The 21505-nt window shown below is 41.6% G+C and overlaps 1 protein-coding gene across 2 annotated transcripts in view; it reads left to right on the forward strand.

The window, feature by feature from the left end:
• Window positions 1-21505, forward strand: part of csmd3b (CUB and Sushi multiple domains 3b) — a gene marked incomplete at its 3' end in the record, with an annotated part of 316085 nt that overhangs the window by 58773 nt on the left and 235807 nt on the right. For both annotated transcript variants that reach the window (XM_079288066.1, XM_079288067.1), the window contains exon 2: window positions 9306-9528. In XM_079288066.1, coding sequence (XP_079144192.1) covers window positions 9306-9528 — 223 coding nt within the window. The remainder of the gene's footprint in view (window positions 1-9305; window positions 9529-21505) is intronic.

A 21505-nucleotide genomic window follows, 5' to 3' on the forward strand; every position in this document is an offset into this window, starting at 1 on the left:
GCCACTGTTGTTCATGCTTAGCCTCACACTTCCTTGTAAATCTTTAATTTTTCACAACAGTGGAGTCTGATGGTAAATTATGTTTCTAATTCCATGTTTACCTCCAGCTTTGGTTGGAGTTGGAAAAGCACGAACACTGTTCTTCTGTGGACAGTTTTATTCAATTCCAAATATGTCCCTTTGTGTTTCGAGACAAGTCGGGATAATTAAAATGTCTTCTCTAATATCTCACATTTCAAGTCGGAGGCTGAGTCGTATAATGCAATCAGTAGTAAAAAGGTGGAAAACCAACCCCCTGTGTTAGATATGCTTAAAGTAGGTGAATAATAATTAGTTATTCCTCCGCCAGGCAATTCCTGAACAATAGTGTAGTGATTCAAAACTGACACTGGCACTGTGTGACTGAATGGCGATTACAGGTTAGCTTATTAATATTTCAATTAATACTTGTCACAGCGCAGCAAGTTTTCTGAGGATTCAAACAGTGGCTTGAACATGACACGGTTGATCACAACTAACAAAGTAATCCAGTGTTTCCAGTCACGTCTCCATGATTTATTATAGCAGTGGTTCTTAGAAGCCGGCCTTTTTTGAGGCCTTTAATTAGCGTAGGCCGATTATTTCTCAAAAGTGGTGTATTATCTGAAGAGGCTCTGCCACCTGCGGTGGCTTCACTGACTGTTTGCAGAGTAGCATGTGTCTGTCGGTCTGTGTCTTCCTCCCGCCTCTTCAACACTTCCTCTTCTCTTGGATTCCCTCAACACAACAAAGAGGCCCCTCTGCTCCCGTTGTTTCTCGATCAGTCCCACTTGTTTACGGTTTCTCTCAAATCTTCTTTGTCTTTCCCTTTTATGCGTCCCCCTGTCTCACGCTGCCCCCCCCTCCTCGTTTTCCCCTCCCTTTATCTCTATCCCATCGTCCCCTTCTGCCTCTGACTGACAGTGTTATAAATTGATTTTCAGCCCGGTGTGTTCCCTCTGTCTGTCTCCAGGCATTTCCCTTATTTAGCCTCAACCACTCCAGGGTACAGTCTAGACCACGGGCTGACTGTCAGTCAGAGGCAGCGTGGAGCAGTCTAATTCTTGGCTGACAAGCGTTCCTGACAGCAGGAACCAATGGGACGTTTCAAACATGCTTACCTCTCTTGCTCTCTCTCTCTTGAATTTTAGCCTTAGCTATCTCTCTTTCTTCTCTCATTCTCCCCCCCCCTGTCTGCCCCCACCACTCCACTCTTGATTTGGTCACTTTTTCTTTTAGTTTGCCTACCTTTCTGTCACTGTCAACCCCCCAACCCCCCCATTCCCCACATCCACCACTTCCATCCTTCTCTCTTCCAAAACCACCCAGAGAAAATGAACAGATACTATCATTTCCGAGAGACACGCACAGCTCATTTAAATTGACCAACGCTGCATTCGTGCACACACGTGCTTGTGCACACTTACACACACCTCTCACTTTGCCCTGAGAGCTTGAGTGCTGCTGTGCTCTGAATACGGAATGGCAGGTTTGTCTGTCTGCAATGATTTGATTGGTCAGTGTGCTCCTCCGGGAAAGCCATTCTTTAATCATAAATGAGTCTGTGAGATTAGGAGGAATAGCCCTTTAAGCAAATCTGGTATCACTGAGGCCCCCATAGAGAGGCAGAGACGGAGAGAGACGGCGGGAGACAGCGGGAGAGAGATGAAAGAGAGACGGACAAATGGAGAGGGATGGAAGAGAATTTAAAGCGTATTTCTTCGCAGAGTTGCTGTAACTACACTGCTGAGGAGAAGAGTCATATTTTGCATGACAGGATGTGTGGTGTGCACATTGCTGGCCCCCCCAAGTAGGACCAAGGGGACGCCCAGCAACCTTGAGTGGGTAACGCAGGTCCCATTTAAATGAAGAATAGGGTAATTTACCCGTTTCCTCATTTAGTAGTCTGCACCATGTGGAAATGGCTGTATTGATCACAGGGTTCCACGTGGAAAATGACAAGCAAGGTAATTGATTTTGCCTCAGAATCAATGAGCTTAGATCAGGATGTGTGAAGTCACATGATCTTACTCCATGGCTTTGGCGGACTTTTATTACTTTATACATCTACATTTATATCCATTTTGGTTCGGCTTAAATCATTTCACCCACATCATGATGTTGTTTGCTCGCCGTCTTTAGAGGCTGGAGGTAGCTGGTGTCTGTAAGCATGAAATTGGCCTTCTGGCCGAGGGCACACGGTGCTGAATCAAGAAAACGCAAGGGGCCGTAGTGTGGCTGTGTTGTCACAGGTTACCCTCGCGAAGACAAAATGCAAACGAGAATCAATTTTGAAGACTCGTCGGACGCAACGACACTGCACCATTTACGATATTTTGAGGAAGCATTTTACAGTTCTGGAAAGTTTTAATTGCCGGACGACATTTCCTCCCCCCCGTCCTGATGTTTGCGAGGTCATTTTTTGTCACAGCGCTCCATGACACTAGCGAGCAGGTACCTAACCAGCTTTCTGTGTATTTGGCCACCTTTCCTGCCAGACGACCATGCGTTCTATTTTCACAGCCCTCTGCTGCAGCTCCCCTGCTGCACCAGCAACGAGATGTAATTGAAGCTGATGTGGGACCTGCATTTTTGGACCCAGAGAAAACTCAGAGAAAAAGAAAGAGAGAGAGAGTCATTGCTCTGGCATTGCTGCCATGCACATCCTGTAGGATGTACAGTATCCTGAACAGGTTACAGGGCAAAAACAGACAGACACTCACATTCATACCTATACCGGCAATTCGGAGCCTCCAGTGCACCTTGCTTGTTTTTGGTAGCAGCGGTCACACACATCTTTTGATGATGTGCTATTTAAAGTCATAAAAATAACCCAGGCTACATTTTTAGAAAACGTAACAGGAGTGTAAAAAGTAAAGTTTTGTGACGAGTGCCGGCATAAGCCACTTGTTAAGCTTGTGTGTGTTCTTTTTTGCTGCCGTGTATTATCCAAGATGTTCAAGAGGAGATATTGCTTTGAGGAAAGAGACTATTGTAGTCCAGGGTTCATTAAATCCACTCAATTCAAGAAGCAGATTTTCTTCTTTGTCTTTAAGCTTCTTTTATCCAGGGAAGGTTTTGCTGAGCATGCACGCTCTTTTCCAGCTAAACCCTATTCCTCATTAGTATCAGTGCATATATGCACACCTGGGAGCCACCCAGCCCAACTGCAAATCTTGTACCGCTTGTCAATTAGCATTTCTATTCAAGTCTTTGGGGGGAAGACACCTCGTGATTCTCCACCCAAAGTCTTTTTTAGTACTAAACACACATGCCCTGTGGTCTCCACACGTAGCTCTGAAAAGTTGGTGTAGCTTTCGTCTTTATAGAGGGCGGCGACTGTAGTCATCTTGAATTACCTGAATGTATCAATAGCGTTGAATAAATGTAGAGGCATACTATTTCAGCATATCAACACGTGTGTGTGTCTGTATGGGGGGTGGTGAACTAAAGGTGTAGTGAATGGCAGCAAAGTCAGTGGGTTCAGACTGGCTCACTAGTAAATGGCCTTTCACACAGAATGCGACAAAGACGCTCTGAAACCCATTATTTCCAATGGCTTGCGTGCCGGCTTTTGGCTGCATCGAGCAAAGCGTGGATGTGCGCTGAACCCAGTGACGAAAGGCTCTTGCGGTCAGGGTTATAGAGCAGGCTTTTCGTGTGTGTGTGTGTGTGTGTGTGTGTGTGTGTGTGCGTGTTTGTGAAATAATGCATGACTTTGTGTGCGTGTGTATCCCTCCGAAATCAGCGTGTACGAGTGCATGTGTGCTGGTGTGTACATCAGAGTGTTTGTCTGTGTGAACCTCTCTGTATGCGTTTGTGTATGCCTGTCTTTCTGTGACCCTGTCTCCGTGTGTGTGTGTGTGTGTGTGTGTGTGTGTGTGTTTGTGTGTGTATAATGGCTGTCAGTTTCGGTCTGGTAGTCAGCATAATTAGAAATCTCTCTTTCACCCCTGTCTCCCTCTGACTGTTTCTCTCTCTCCTCTGTTCAATCTCCCTTGCTTTTACTCACCCCCCTCTCTTTTTATATTTATCTCTCTCTCTCTCTCTCTCTCTCTCTCTCTGCCTCCCACACTGTCGCCTTTTTGCTCTCAGATTGATGAGTTTTAAATCATCCTTTCATTCTCTGCGCAATGATGAACGAGGGGAAATATGTCCTTTTCTCTCTGTTTATTCTGCTTTCCATCTCTGTCCCTTTCTCTCCATTTCTCTCTTTATTCAACCCCTCCCTGTATCCATTCAATTCAATGAAGTTACTTCATTTAGACTAAGACACCTTCCAATCTGTTGAGTTCAGATAAGAGGGTGATGGACTCGGTCATATTTCCCTGTTTGGACTGGAGGCTACAAAATGTGACGTTACAAGTCAACGGTTTCATGTTACACATCAAGCCAGTGCAACTATAATTGAGTTTAGATTGAAATTAACATTTATGGAATATTGTTGAGGATGTTGGTGCTAACCTTACAGTGGCATTATTGGAGAAATAGAAGAAAGGAATTGCATGTGCTTGTATGGCTGAGGGTGGACGTGCAGGCCCTTTGTAGTCTGTGTGTCTGCGGACGTACCAAAAGCCATGACACTGGCTAGTGTGTGGAAACCCCCCCGGACAGATTTACCAGATAAAATATCAAGTTCATACTATGTGTGCAACAACAAGTCCTTATTCGGCGAAGACCAACTGTTGAACTCGTCTCCTTATTTCACAGCCTTGTATTGCCTTCTATCTCCCTCCAACATTTGCCTGCGAGACAAACATCCGTAGACACACACACACACACACACACACACACACACACACACACGGTTTGCCTGAACTATAATGCGCATTCGAAAAAATCTATAAAATCTATGCATAATATGTCAAAGTGAATACAACAATACAAAAGGATCTGGTTGTGATACAAGACACAGACTAATATAAATGTGATTATTCCATGTCACTACGTGAAATTCATCCTATCAACAAGGTACCTGTGAATTAATGACCTGGTTCCACACACCTTGGACAAGGTTGAGTACGCTTCATGCAAAAACATACTTTAACCACTAGAGGGATCATTTTTAAAAAGACATCATAAAATACTTGGATCATAAGGGACAACAGAGCAGAAAGTCAAAGTCTATCTCCCAATACAGGATCGGATCACAAGGAACATGACAAACACATGAATTATTCCATTTTCAAGATTTAAAAGGAAAGGTAGTCGCGACTAACATTACAGGACAGGAACAGACCTCAGGTACTTAAACATTTGACGCCTGTCATGACTTTAATATGAGTGAGAACAAACTTCAAGATTCCCTGCGTGAGCTGCACTGTTTGCAGATATCGTGTCCCTCGGCCTTTTTATAGAATGACCGGCTGCGTATAACATTCACAGGAGAACTCAAGCCCATAAATAACAGATAGGATTTCATTTTTAGCAGCCGAAAAATTATTGCTTTTCGCCATATTACCACGATAGTCACCATTACAACAGAGTTTCACCACTGGGTTGTCTACATGTCCCATTCAGGAGCTGTTTATGAACTCCTAACTAGACTAATTGTGGGTGCTAATCTAATTCTCAGTTAACACCTCACTGAGAGCATCATCACTCCAAAAAAAAGCCCAAATTGCACCTTATATTATGCTTAATTGTTGGCCTCTATTCTGTGTTATGTGACAAAAAGGCCATTGTGTGAGGTCCTGTCTGGCAGAACAATTCCTTCATCAGTAATACGGTTTCAGTGTGAGCTTAGTCCTAAATCTTGTCCTCATAATGGTTCTGCTTGAAGCACTGCTTCATGTCAACACACCGGGTTACGCAATCTTGATTACAGCCACAAAACAATCAGTCGATCAGTGTACGTGGCTGTGTGACATATTGACAGCCATTGAGCACCATTGTGTTCCAATACATGTCTTTCCTACAGATGGAAGTAGATCTCTTCCTCATTGGAAAAATAAATGTGATCCATTAACTCGTCTTTAGAACCAGAGAAAAATTACCTCTTCAATACAAGCCATCTGAAACAAGGTAATTGTAAAAGCAACTGGATAGAAAGGTGCATTAACTCATGACAATGTATTTTTCCTCCCTTGTAAAGTACACCTTTAAAAATGAAAAAATGATATTCAATTAGTTTGATAATGAAATCATTTGGCGGCATCAACCTAACTGGCTTTAACTTTAAAATAATATATCAAAGTATATCCTCATGGCGGACAATGTTGTTTAAAGACTTCATAACAGCTACAAACTAATAATTGAAATTATTGATTGTATTCAGAACTTGTTTGAGTGTTATCTTGGGACATGCAGGAGTTGATGCATCACAAAGGATTTCATTTTAAAAACATGAAATACGTAGGACAGAGGCTCCGATATGTCTGCCTTCTCTTTGAAACTGTGAATATTTTGTTGTCCTCAGGTGAACCACTGCTTCATGGAGCATAAATCCCCCCCTACCTTTGAGCCAACAATGGCAGTTCAATAAGTTATTTTCTTGCTGTGCTCTGCTCTTCTGGAGTGTCTTAAAGAAGAGCTGGCAGTGGCATTTTCAGCCCTTTGTTTCCCTTCAAGGTAAATCGAATGACGCAAAAAGTAATATGGATGTGTATGTTGTGAGGATATGTGACCGTCTTAGTATACATTTACTGTCTGCGCCCTCATATGACTCTGCCCGTCCCTCCCGGTTCCTCAACATCTCAGCTCTGATTGGTTGTGAAGGGGCCGAGACACCGGCCCTTAATTGTGGCTCAGGCTGCCATTGGTCATTATATCTGTGTGATGGTCCTGGAATTGTCTGGGTAAATGAGGGTCGAACAAACACCCACACACGTTTTTTTTGGTTGGGCTTCCATCTTGGATAATTGGTTGGAAAAGCATCCAGTGGGATCGCCGTGCTGTCCCTGTGGCCCTGGCTGCCATGGCAAATAACAAGGCTCATAAACATGAAAGGCAGGGGGATGATCATCCTGATTTGAGCTTCGCACTCAGAGGAGATCAATTAAGGCCTAGGAGTGCAAGGACTTTAAAATACACACTGAGAGCAATTCCCAATTAAGCACATGATACTCAAAAGGCACATACTGTTGCAGCATCAATAGCCATTGTAGAGCTTTTTTTTTTTATTGCTTCTTTTTCTCTAGTACCAGCGAAGTCAAATGCAAAAAAGAGAAGTCAACAGGCACAGAGGTACATTATAGTGATTTGCAACATCATCTCCCAGCAAAAAGACACAGGATTAAGCCCGATATAACAGCAATGTTCTTCTTTGCTGTCCTTGAGCGGGATAAATCCGAGGGGTTCCACTCTGTAAGCTGACTCTCCTGTGGAGTGGAAGAGGAGAAGAGTTTCTCCGCCCCGTATCGATAGAGCGTCGCAAAAAAATAAATAAATGAATACAACGCTCTGGACCGACTTCACTCCTGGACGCTCACAAGGTTCATCTAACACCTGTGGCGTGTCTGATATAAAAGGATGATTAAGATCAAAGGGAGAAGATAATGACCCTGATGTGAACCGTGAAGCTCAAGGAGATCAATCACATTTACATTCTACAATTTAGGCATTTAGCAGGCTCTGTAACCCGGAGGGATTTAGAATGAGTACAGCAGCAGACTTTGCTTCACCTCTAATTCATCAGCACAAGGAGCCTGCAAAAGGAAGCGCAAAGGATCAATTGTACACACTGCTCTTACTCCACATGAACAGCCCTTTAATATGGCAATGTTTGGTTGTAACGTGACATATTGTCTGTTGATATTGTTCCTTTGGACACTTACAGTATTGTTCCTTCAACACGTTATAAACCATTTTCTTGTATTTTGTATGTAGTTTGCCCTGCAATATTACCATGGAAACAATAATCCATGCTTTATGATAACTGAATGCACGGGAGAATCAGATAGACATAGATTTATCTATAAATTATGACACTGAATATAAACTAACTCAAGCCAGATAATGCACACTGAGGTGTTCCGATATTCAAAAATAATGTCATAAATTATTGCTTGGACATCCAGCACTGGGACATGTTGTGTATGCTGGGCGGATGTCCTACACTACAGTAGGCCGAAGTCAGCATACAGTAACGCCTCTTGCAGTTGATGTATGTCGTTGTTAGTTTGGCATGTCCTCCTGCTCTCTCTCACAATGAAGAGCCAATAGTAGCCCGATGAGTCTAGTTTTATTTATTCTGTCCGTCCCAGTTTGCATTTGCGTAATATCTCGTTTTTTTTTCATTCGAGCGGACACCGTGAATGTAGATATGCTGCATTCAAAATCCAAATAAATTCTTACATCCTTCAGTTATGAATGGCTGAGTCACGTTCAAAGGCATTGTTATAAAGCTGACTGACACAGGCCTATTGTTGTCATGCATTTTGACATGTCAGTAATTGATTCGCAAAGTGGAAGAAATAGCCAGCTTTGGATCTTTTAGAGGCACACGGGGTGAATCCGAAAGAATGCTCCGGTCTTATTGATTTCGCCTATTAAGTCAGGTGGAAGGGGGTAGCTCAGTAGCAACTGAGTTTGGGTTCAAGCACCCCCCCATGCTGAATGTGAGTACCAGCTCCTGGGGAGCTGCTTTGAAACGGACCCTCCCCTGTGCCCTCGCTGTGGGCACAGAGACTGTTTGCAAAGAACAAGTTCCTAGCCGCACCACAAACTGCAGATCCATGGAGCGATAACACTTTCCGACAAATGCCTGATTCAAAAGTGCTGGCCCTAGCTACAGTGTATATTGCATTAATATGTAATCATACACCAGCATCAAAGAACCAGGATGTATCTGACCCAAGCTGACCTACTTATCACTCTGATTTATGGCTTAATCCTACATTGATGTAAAGCATTTGTTTGCTTGAGAACTAGACTGGCACTTTTTTAGCGCTGTTGCCTGTAAAATAAACGAGGAATAGTTATCCCCCGATATTTTAATGGCTCAGTAGGTTGGCACTATTCAAACCAATTTATTTCAAACAAAAGTTGTACCTGTAGTGCCGTTGGGTCCAGAGGGATACAGAGAAAGTGTGCGTACGCGTGTTTTTGTGTTTGTGTGTGTGAGTGCACCCTCCAGTTGTTACGTGCTGCAAGACACACACTGACTAATGCTAACGACATGCACATGGATGAGTTAAGACACCTCCAATTTTCTGTCACGGTCTGCTTTGTACTTTAAATTCTATCCTCTTGCTGTTTGCATGTGTTTTATTTTCCCATTGCTAGAATCAATTAAACCATGTTAAAATAAATGCAATGTTCTTTTTGTGTCTCTCTCTCCCCTTTAGGTTTCATCTACACATGTGGTGGCACACTGAAAGGCCGAAATGGCAGTATAGAATCGCCAGGCTTTCCCTATGGCTACCCCAACGGGGCCAACTGCACCTGGGTCATTGTCGGGGAGGAAGGAAGTAGGATCCAGCTCATGTTCTTGTCATTTGCCATTGAAGAAGAATATGACTTCCTGTCCTTGTATGATGGACACCCGCATCCTGCTAACTTCAGGACCAGGTAGGACCAGTTATCGCTTTAGTGATAACTTGTGTTTTTTTTTTTTCTTGTGAAAAAAAAAAAATGGTAAAGACGAGGTAGAAGTTTTCAGGTTATTTTTTGATTGTTTTGCTAAATCATAATGTAATGGCACAGGGCTGTTAAGTAAGACAAATTAGAATTATTTTACAAACTTCATTGAAACTAATTTCACACAAATGATCTATCTTCAACATTGTCTAATCGCCATTAAAAATAAGCACGGCAAACACAGCACAGACACCTGTTATGGCCCATTACTTATCGTTAGATTTGCAGTGAAGTGCAGCCAGCCTCCAGTGCTTTAAGCTGAAGCTATGAGAAGGTACTCCTTTGTGCGTCTGCCAATTCACGATGAGCTGTGATGAGATAATGTGTTCGCGTGATCAAAAATGAGGGATCATAAATTCAAAAGAAAACTGAAAACAAGAACCAGACGGATGTACTGGTCCTAAAAGACAAGTGCGGAAATGAATGTAGATGCTCATTGTTTCAACAAACGTAGGAGATGCAGCGGAACAAATGACCTTGCACAGCACCAGGTTGCCGTCCCGCCATAGTACACCAATTCCCCAAGCTCAATCAGTGACAATGTGGCTTCCCTTTACTTATGGAAATATTTTATTGAGCTACTCTTGCAAGAAATACAATACCCAGAAAGAAGCTCATTTCAGATAAGCTGTTAAACTCTCCTTGCCTTTTGAATCTACCAGGCAATCAATAGTGCCTAATAGCATCCGTCTGTGTCTCTATTCACATTCAACATGTTCCTTTAACCCGGCAATTTAATTATTACCAAGTTATGCGAGTGAGCGGTCTATTCGATTTGCACATGGCTAAACAGAGACAGAGATCATGTTTGATATTGTTGCTCAATGGTCCTTGTCACCTCTTGCATACTTTTGGTCGAAGTGGACTACAAAACTAGAACTTGTAGCTCCTTCAAAATAGAAACCTGTCATGGACTTGGGTTTTATTCTGTCAAGGTTGAAGGCAAAATTAGTATTTGGGGATGGACCTCAAATGCAGAGACACACGTGGGAACAAAGGAATGATGAACAGTGATTTTAATGAAAAAGAAAATGTTCAAAACTTGCAGAGCCGGGGAGTCAAAAAATGTGTAACCAAAAATCCAAGACAAAACGGAACGTGCGAGACACGTGTGGGAGCCAGAGCTGGCCCACAGTGAGAGTAAGCCTGTACGCACGCGGTGCTGCAGTCTTTAGCAGCGCCGCGTCTTAATAAAGCGACCAAAACTGGTTTACAATTAAAAGGATTTTAATCCTACTGAAGCAAATACAATGATACAGTGAAGTACACTTCAAACAGAATATAAAATAAAGAGAAAAACCCCGTGCAAAAAAACTCCCCTCAGCTCCTCAGAAGACACGCGTGTCCCCTGGCAGCCAGCACGAGAGAGAGAGAAAAAAGTCTTAAACAAAACCTCCCACAAACAGTTTGAAACCCCTCCCCTTTTGTCTGTCTCAATTCCTATTGGCCAACTTCCTCGCAGGACCCTCGCACGGGTGTGATCTGTAATTGCCTGTCTAGAAATCTCTCTGTCCCTAACCCTTACTCTTAACACATTCAATGACTGTCTGTTATGGCTTAACCCTTCTATGATAAACATTCTATATAAAAGATAAGACTTTGCAACTTTTGGCAAAAGCTTCATGTCTACAAATTCTACCAAGATACATTTCTAGCTACTAATCCTAAAACACTTTTATGATTATCCTAATTATGCATTTCCAAAACACTTCTGATTATGACTAATTATGAATTCTTAAATATGAATCATTAAACACTTCTATTATAATTTCTTAACACACAGTTCTACACTCAAATTTCTTACACACGAAACAGGATCAGGTAAATAAAAAAAACCCACACAAGGGATTCATACAGGCTAGCAGGGAACACACCGTGAAGCATTACAGAGCAGGTAGCACAACAGACGAACTGACACTGAGACAGGGTACACACAGGGTTTAAATAGACTGGGGAGGTGCAGGTGATTAGACACAGGAGGATTCAATCAGCGGCGGGGCAGACAATCACACAGGCTGGAAAGCATACAAAGGCAGGAAGTGAAGTGAACACTGGACATAAGAGACAGGGAAATTCAAAATAAAATAGGAAACCAATAAACAAAACCCAAAACATGTTGTCCAGTCTCAAAATGACTCAACACTACACTGATTGGCTGTTGCGTTAGATTCTTCAATACGGTTTCGCTGTCTTGCGTGCGCGTAATCCTGTGGAAGCAACAGAAAATTCGAAACTAATTGGGAACGAGCTCTTCATTTCACTTTGGATCCTGTGGATGTGAGCATCCACCTGGAACAAATTTTTGGAATGAAGAATATCCAACCTGAACCTAAGTAAGGCGCCACACAAGAGGCTCTCTCCTGCTGGCTCCTCTTCTTGAAGCCAAATGCGCATTCTACACACACAAGCCTTCGCTAGTTTGGGTGAGGGATACGCAAACCCACGGAGAGAGTTCTGCTTATGGGACAAATCCACCCAACAAAAGAAAATACATCTGAAAAAGATGCCAACTGTGTGCCCCACAAGATGTTACGACCAGCACGGTTTGCCACAAACAAGTTCATTTACAGGTCACATGCAATGCTAACTCATATATCATCAGAGTTTAGCTACATTTGAATTGAAAGTTCATGACAGTTGTGGGATTTTTTTATGGTTACAATGAACGCAAATTACATAAAATAAAATCATAATCTAAATCTTATTCTGCTTCAATTCATGCAAGTTTTGTACAGGATCACAAAAGCTGGAAACATCTAACAAATACAACAGAAGAGACTTATTCACTGTTCTGGAGAATTTGTGTCTTTTTTTTTGTCTTCTTGAATTGCATCATCAACATAAGTTCCATGAAGTGCTGGCGAAGGTCAGAAATAGATTGCTTTCATTATATCAGGCGTGTGCGAGGGCACCATCACTGACGTAGTGCTAAGCAAGAAAATCTGTGTTTGGCTGAGCTGAGGGAAACGTATGTGGGTCATGGCGAGATGAAATGAGTCCTCTTGATACTTGGTCATTTGCTGAAAAGCAATTCTCTCACTGTGGGGAACGGACCATGTCCCTTTGGTTCAATAGGCATCATTTCTAATCAGCGAGCTGCAATAATAAACCTTTCTCAGACAATCCGGTGACTTTTAGTTCAATTGCCATACGGAGTTAATTAAACAAGGGAACAGAATAGAGGACAGTGACCATGAGATTTTCCCACTTCATACAACATGTGATTCCCAATTCTGCAGGGGAAGAGAGAGAGAGGGAGAGGGAGAGGGAGAGGGAGAGATAGAGAGAGGGAGAGAGCAAACAAGAGGAGAGAGAAAGTGAAAGATGCCCTCTATGCTCTTATTGGTAGATTATGATTTCCTGCTTATCTGAGATAAAATTTAATTATTTGCTGCGTAAGTGTGTGCACACATGCATCCACGTGCACAGGGTGTGTGTGCGCGCACGTGTCTGTTTTTGGAAGATTCATGGTCTGCATAGTTACAATCGCCCCGCTAGTTAAGCCAAATTACCTCCGCTGTCTAATTCTCTCTCTGTCTCTCTTTCACACCAATACACACAGACACATGCACTGGGACACAGGGCAAAATGATGATTAAAAGGTTAGATCCATTAACAAGGAAATGGTAGTTATGGGGAGAGTGATTAATGGATCGCACACACACACACGGACACACGTTTGCGCATGCACACGCCTTACACAAACAGCAGACGCACACACTGATCTCTCTTTCGGTGTCATGAATGTAACTGAAGGGCTTGCGTTTTCTTTTAAAGATTGTTCAAATCACAGCGTCACATGACTGACACTCACCTCGTCTGAACTCTAGAGCAGGCTATTGTTTCCTCCATTTGAAACACACAAACTCAACAGTAAATCAAAGGCATACTTTTTTCACCATTTTCTCAAATTGCATCTTTAATGCTGTCTTTTAATTGGTAATGTTGTTAAAATGAATTTATTCCAAAAACAAGCTACACCATGTGGCATCTCAGCCGCAAAGTTGGGAATACCTGAAAGAAATATGTAATTGTACTCACAATTTCCGTTCTCTTCAAGGGAGTTTTTTTAATTAGATGGTTAAATGTTTTAATCAGGGAAATTAAACTTCATCATGAATCAGGTCCTCATTAAAATTACCGAGATTATCAAATCGATTGTGTTCTTTGCTAATCTCGGAACCACTATTGTAATAAATGACGGGTCGAACTCGCCTTCTTTAGGAAGCATTAACAAAGGAAAAAACAAAGCACGAGCCAGATGAGAAAGACAGACAGTGTGAGTAATCTATTTGGATTTACCAAAGAGAACCGAAGATACATTTACCTGACGATCAAGACTGGAGACTGGACTTTTTTTTCATGACCAGCCACAACAAAGTAGTTTTAGGGTTCTAAGCTTTGTTAAACCATCCTGCCCCTTCTATGCACGGATAATATATGACTCATTTATTTTTAAAAATCCCAAAACAATGTTGTTGAAGATAGTCCAGGGTTTGGTAGATCTGTCTATTGTCATTATTCTGTTTGGTGGGTAGCTTAGCAGACCCTTAAAATAGATATTTGGACTTTGATTGTGTTTACTGGGCATTTGCCACCTTATTTACTGAACCCAGCTGCTTATATACAGCTTGATGTTGGGTTTTTAACATACACTGTGTACAATAAGTGGACGTAGTCCTTGTAACACCCCCCCATTGGTTTGTGGACTGCCTAGATTTTGGCATTTTGGCCTTCGCCAACTAGGTTGTTGTCAAAATGTTCGAATGAACTTTTATGAAGTTAAAACACACTGTGAAAAGGTTTAACGTTCGAAGACGATGCGGAAAACTCCCAGACCAGACAATGTCGTGGTAGCAACCTGTCAATCACAAGCTAGCCACGCCCTAAAGCATAACCCTGCTTTATGTTTTTCTCAGAGCATAATCTATTTTCAACTCCTTGACATCCCTGCCAGTTTATGCCAGTTTGAAGATGAACCCTCTTTGCGTTTTATGGCTGCCTGGGACACCAGGATAATCCAATAAACCATCCATTACTGTGATACTATTGTGCATGTTAACATAGTCATTAACAGTGAAGACAGGAAAGTGGGTGACAGAGAGGCAGCGTTAAGAGGCAAGACAGAGTGTGTTTGCATGTTATCATTTTTGAATGATATTGAAGCCTCCTGAGGTGTGCTTGATTTATCCAGAGAGAGCCTTAAACAGACAGTGTGACATTTTCAAAATTAAATCTCTTAATTGTCTTCATTGGGCATCCGTCACATTATGTTGTTGGCTCTTCAGCTCGTGGTTATCCTTGGGTTTGAACGTCGATTCAGTTTTCATTTAATGGAAATGCCAGTTTGGTTTTTTTCACTTCTGATAATTTGGCTTATAAGTGCTTAACAGAGCTACACTTAAGAATGTCAAGGTAATTTATGTCAGCAGCTTTAATCTATGCTTGAATAACCTTATATAAGGTCAACAAGTGGTGCTTTTTTTCATGGCTTTCAGTGTGTTTGTTAATATAACAGTTTAATATGTTAAATATTTATTTTCTAAGACCAATGGTTGAACCATTGCTTTGTATTCATTTCTTATGAGGCAGACAGACGAGCACGGTGTCCTGGTTTGGTGAAAATTGACATCAAGTCCTTCACATTACACAGCCTTGTCGCCTCAGTTACTTTTGTCCCGTGGCCTTGCGTAGCTGTAGCTGATGTCTTCCTGTGTCATAAGCTGCCATTTGAAATGACTGGCCTCATGTCACTCACTGATGTTTTGCCATAGTAATCGTGAACGGCTGGTGAGGTCGCAGGACATAAATTGTTGGAGTAGAAAGACGTTAGTGGGACAACAAGTAGACCTCGGAGAATTGAGCAGCTGTCTGAGAATTAATAATGTGTAAACTCCAAGGGAGCATATGAAGCATTTTGGGCATGGATGGATGGATAGATGGATGAAATGCAAGCGATAAACAATGGCAGAAACAGTACATGTCTTTCTCTGCCAGACTTTCAGGATTAAGATTGGGAATTACCGGATTGAGGATTTGCTAATATGTCATCGCTGTCGATACGCAACACAAAATCTAAATGCAATCACTTGTGGTCAATGCAACAGAAAGTGGGTCACAGAATTCTGAAATAAAGTCATAGTGGGAGTTTTGGAGAAAGATAAAGCAATTGTTAACTAGAAACAAGGGAGTGCCTTCGATGAATAATTGAGAACAATTCAAAGACTTTCATTACACCACTTACTGATTTCCTACATTTCGACTATTTTGTGAAAAACACCAACCTTCCCACACAGACCTGAACATCTGGTCTTGTTTTAAAATGTATAATCAGGATATGCTTCCATGAGGAGGTATCTGCAGCCCACATTTTGCCTAAAAACCAAATCAAGACAATAAAATGAAGTCAATTCACACATTTAGGGCACAATGAGGATTAACGCATATAGTGTTTGGTAAAGCGAGAGGCGAATGCTATCGGATTGTTATGAAACGAGTAAAAAGAGGAATGATTATTGCGATGATTACTTTAATGTTACTGTGGAGATATAGAGGGCATAAAAGGGATTTCCACTGTCATCATTATACAGCATGTCTGCAGTCTCTTTTGAGATGAGTCAAATTGATATAATTAACCCTGTTAGAATATCCATCCAAGCAGATGAGCTTCTGGTCTTCATGCATTCAGATTCAAAGACTTGTGTAGACTTTAGATTCCATTATAAGTATTGACATAACTTATGCACTTGAGATGCAAGTTTATGTTTTACAGTAAGAAACTGTAAAGTCGGATTCTCATAAACAACTTCTGAAGTATCAGATCACTACATGAATATTTGATCAATGCAATTTGTCAATCTGTCCATTCCATCCAGTGGATGTATTTGTTTTTCGAGCAAGCAAATGTGTTGTTAAACCATTTACTGAAGAGAAACTAGGTTTGTGTGGATGCCTGTCCGCAGTCTGGATAATCTCAGACTCTAATCATTAGAAATATGGTTAGGATGTCTGGATTGCATTTATACAGTGGTCAAAAGCACAGGACTTGAATATTGTTAGCTGGTGGTGTCAGAGAGATTCAAAGGCACACTACCGTGGTCATGTGAATCATTTATATTGAAAAATACCTCACTGTAGAAATTCACCAGTCTTTATATGATATTAATCTCTAAAGTTGTGATGCGAGTCATGCAAAAGATGATGATCAGAATGGGTAAATTAATATAGCTTATGAGTATGAGAGGATATTTTTTTGAGTAAAGTCTTTCATTATTTACATATTGTAGAGATTTCTAGATTTTTCTTTTCTTGAATGCAGCATACAAGTTGCAGCTTGTTAATGCAATTAATTGGGCAAATTCAGGTGTGAAAGATGTATCTTGACAAATGAATAAATGAACTTAAGCAAGTTCTGTTACTGTACCAAAAGCAATGTGTGTCAATAATTCTCTTTTTATACTTGCTTACTTGTTAGCAAGCATTAATAACTGCTATTGCATCTAATGCTATTTCTGTATTTATTATTGACATTTGCGAACTCTATCTAACGTCAGCCCACTGGCTATTGGCTTGCTAAGTTGCCAAGTCTTAATTAGTGGGGATAACATTTGCTGTTGTAACCTTAATATCGACGAGAACATTTTCGTCACTGTACAATAAAAGATATTAGGTTTTGCTGGTTTAATATGACTTATTTGGTGAAATATTTTACGTTGTTGACTTCAAGACAAAAGCAACACCAGATAAGTGTGGAAGGAGTAGAATAGGTGGGGTTCGGGTCAAACAGCGGGTCCGAAGGCTTGTTTTGTCATGTGTCACCAAAGCAGCGTGAGAGTAAGCTGAAGGAGCTGAAGCGTGGGCACCTGTCGTTAGGCACGTCTGAGGTTACAGGGGAGGAAAGCAGGACTGTAGGAGAGGTGAGAGGGCAAGGAGACTGGTAGGGGCCTTGACGGACTGTTGTTTTACTCTGGAAAAGGAAGCATAGTGCAGTGTGACTTATGCTTGTCTCACCCCCACTGCCAAACTGCAAGAATTTCTTATTATGTGGGTAGTGGTGATTAGGTTGACTGGCTGTGAATTATCATAAGCCGTTGAGAGAGAAAAAGGGTTGATTGGATGTGGTATCGCAAATCTGCCGCTCTCTGGATGCCTTGTACAACTGATCTGAAATCACTGTTATTGTGTTGTGTGTATTATGTTGTCATTCTCATTACTGTTTGTATTTGTTTGCATATTCATTAGTCCCAGTCAGCCAAAATCACCACATTATAACATGGTGAATCAGTCTATTAAGCGGCATTTTGAATCGTGTCTCTCTGGATTGACTCGCGTGACATGCTTTTAAGCTCTGTGTCACGCTGTCAAGCCCCCTTAATGAATCCAACAACATACTGTATATGACCACCGGAGGGTCAGTCTGAGCTTCTAATACTGATACTACCTGATCACCCATTTTTTTAGGACATCTAGTTACTTTGGAAACCACATATTAAAAGCCATATTCCATTGTTTTTAACCATCAACCTCTGTGACTATGACTGCAGATGATGTGCTGAAGCACACTAAGAGGAGAGAGAGAGAAATGACTGGAGGGTAGCAGATGAGAAATAGAGGACAGACGTCCTAATTTGGAGAGGTTTCCAGAGGGAAAGGAAGAAGTGGAGGAAAATGGATGAGCAAACAGAGGAAGCCCCGGAGGGAAGGAAATATGCTCGGGTAACCAATAAAGTAACAGCATGGCAGCTTTCTTAGTAAACCATAAATAGTACTGATGTATAAAATGTGGGAAAAACACAATATGGATAATGCATTTTATTTATAAAGTATAGATATTGTAATGCCCGACAGCTCAGCCACTTCCTTAGGTGACATAGCGTCACATTCATAATAGATGTCAGTGATGCGCGGGCCTAAACATGGCCACAAACGTCAGGTTTTTCATTTATCATACATTTTATCAACGGTTGGTGTGTTGAATTGTAGTGTTATCTTCAGAACGCACTCTAAGATAATGAACTCAAACTTTGATACAACTTTGCTCTGATACGGGCTATCTGTAGACGGAAGGCGTTGAAGAGGCCTCGTAGTGGCAGATACTGTCCTCATTGAAAGCAACCGCAAGGATCTACTATTTGTTTGTGTGCTTGATTTCTGTACGACAGAAATTCAAATGAATGGTAGCTAGAGTATAACCCTAGAACACCCCACCATGTGTTGGCTAGTTTATTCCCCCGCTCCTATTCCTGCCCTGACACAGTTTGTATCTGCAATCCTCTACAGCACCACGTTTATACTTGGCTAAGTCACACCCTCATCCCCCTACACACATGGAGAAATGCACAGAAACAGAAAGACACACGCACATTCAAATCACTAAACTTACACAGAGCCTCATGAATACACACATAGACACACACATACAGACACACCTGCTACACACTGGCACAGAAGGAAAACGTGCACTGATACCAAAACCGTGGGAAACCGGACATCAGTGTGTGATGGGTGTGAAAATAAGCAAATATGGTCTTTGATGTTGGGACAATATTCCCGAGCGGAACTGAGTACACTTTTTGGAAAAGAGCAAGAGATGTATATGGAGATGTGTGTGAGACTGAGGGAGCGGTTCGTGTGAGTTTGAACCAAGGTGTGTTTACCCCTGAGGTCGTGGTATTTCATCTCTTCCTGCATCAGTTCTGCCCTGTAGGGGGTAAGAGGTGTGTGTGTGTGTGCGTATGTGTGTTTGTTAGATGATTCAAATAGCTTTGCTCAGGTTAAAAAGACAGGAAGGAAGAGAAAAATAACTTTTCCTCCCTGCATGCTCTTGTGTATGAGGCTCCGACCAGCGTTTTCTTGCTTAAAAATCCGAATTAATTAATATTTGCCTGTGCACAAAATCTTTCTTGGTGACTTTGTTGAGAAATGAAACATGCAGTGGCTCAAACATAATGAACTGACTGCAGTAAGATCATAGTATACCATCCAGTACAAAGACAACTGCACAAGAGGCAATGCTTATTGGCATGTGACTTATGCAATAAAGTTAGTGCATTAAAGTGATTGTGTGCATACAGCATCATCGACACAAAACAATATCATACACATGGTTCCTGCACATCCTTGAGGAAGGCATTGAATTCAGTAATCTAACAATAAGTTATGTGCAAAACACATAAAACTAATTAATATATAAATAATTAACCATGTCTTATAAATCGGAACAGTGGAACCAACAGCACTAACATTTTGTTTGCAGGCGGGATGCTCAGAGCAGATGCACCGTCTGCTATCTAGGGACAACATTGGTTTCGGCAAATTCAATTAAAATTGGCTGTTCAACCAAGATTTTGCAACATGGCTGAACCGTTACCAGGCAATGTCGACAAAGGCTGAGTATATTTTGTGCAGTAAGTGTTTCAAACTCGGCATGATGCGAATCCCACATGCTGAGTGAGAAACACAAACCTGTCAAGTCCACCCGCCAACAGACACCCGGTGTTTCCCCAATTCTGTTTAATCCTGTTCTCCACCACGCCCCCACCTCCATCTCCCAGGCAACAGAAAACCGATCTATGGACAACATACTCGTTATTATTATAACATATCGATATTATTTTTTTACTTCACTTTTGGACTAAGTGTCATTAAAAAGTCTTTAAAAGTCTTACATCGAATTGCCTTAAGCTGTAGGAACCCTGTATGTATTGCGTGTTAGATATTAATTTAAATCAACATAGCTAATAGTACATTTGTGACGACATACATGAATTATACCAGATAGCAATAGTCCACTTGGGTTGTACGCAAATAAACTTGCTTAAAACAAATGAACCCTGTCTGGATAACTGTCTTGCGCCACCACTTTTGTTTCGACACATTTGGGCGTCCATCGGGTGTCCAATTTGGTGATGTTGTGTGGACTTGCTTTGATCGTTCGTGCATAATTGCTGAGCCTGGCACAGTGGGCAGGGAAATGCTCTGTATGCGAGTGTGTTTGTGCTTCGTAGAGGGATGCTTTCATTGCAGGTTGCAAAGCTAATTCCAGCCATTTAGGAATTTGTAATGTTTCCATTTACTGTGAATGCCGTGTTTTAAAAAGGGCAAATTGCATTCGATTTGTGGCTCTAAGGAAGAGTTCAAGTAGGCAATAAGACTACAAAAACACGTTTTCGTCAATGTTTTTCCTCTACAATACCTTGCTGAATATAAAATATGTTTACAGCCTTTTGTCTGTTTTTTTAATGTCAAATCACACACAAGGGGAGAAGACGGAGAGAAAAACGAGTTATATGTTCATTGGAAAATAACTTCCCGATGGCTTTAGCTCATCCATCATAACACCTTTTCTTCCAGTTACTTAATGTCTCTGTTTCTCATTTTTTGGGTTCTCTTCATCACTGTCTGTATATCCGGACTTTGAGTTCGTCATCACTCTAGCCTTGATATACGAGCAGTTACTGGTATCATCTCGTTCTCACAATCTGTCTCAGTTTTTCTGTCAATGTCTGCCTTTTTTCCCCAAATGATTGTAATTCTCTCTTTCGTCTCTCTGTTTCTTAATTGCTGTCTCTCAAGCCCTTTCTGTGTCTCTCGTTTCACAATATTAATTCCCCCTCCTCCCCCACCCCATCTGTTTCTTTCTCAACTCTTCCTATACATGTCATTAATTCAGCACTGATAACCAGCTCTGTTCTGCTCAGCTCCGCCTGGCACAGATCATAAATATAATCATGGCAATAACTTCAACAGAGCAGTACAATATTCAGGAGTCAAGTCCCCTGGTGAAATGTGTCTCTTGAGTCTGTGGAGCTCCTGTTCTTTGTGTCATGTTGTGGCAACTGTAGCCCGTAGAGATTGTGGCTGCATGCATTTAATACACCTGAGACTCCTGTTAATTGATTACCCCCCC

This window comes from Melanostigma gelatinosum, assembly GCF_949748355.1.
Source record: "Melanostigma gelatinosum genome assembly, chromosome: 17".
NCBI lineage: Eukaryota > Metazoa > Chordata > Actinopteri > Perciformes > Zoarcidae > Melanostigma > Melanostigma gelatinosum.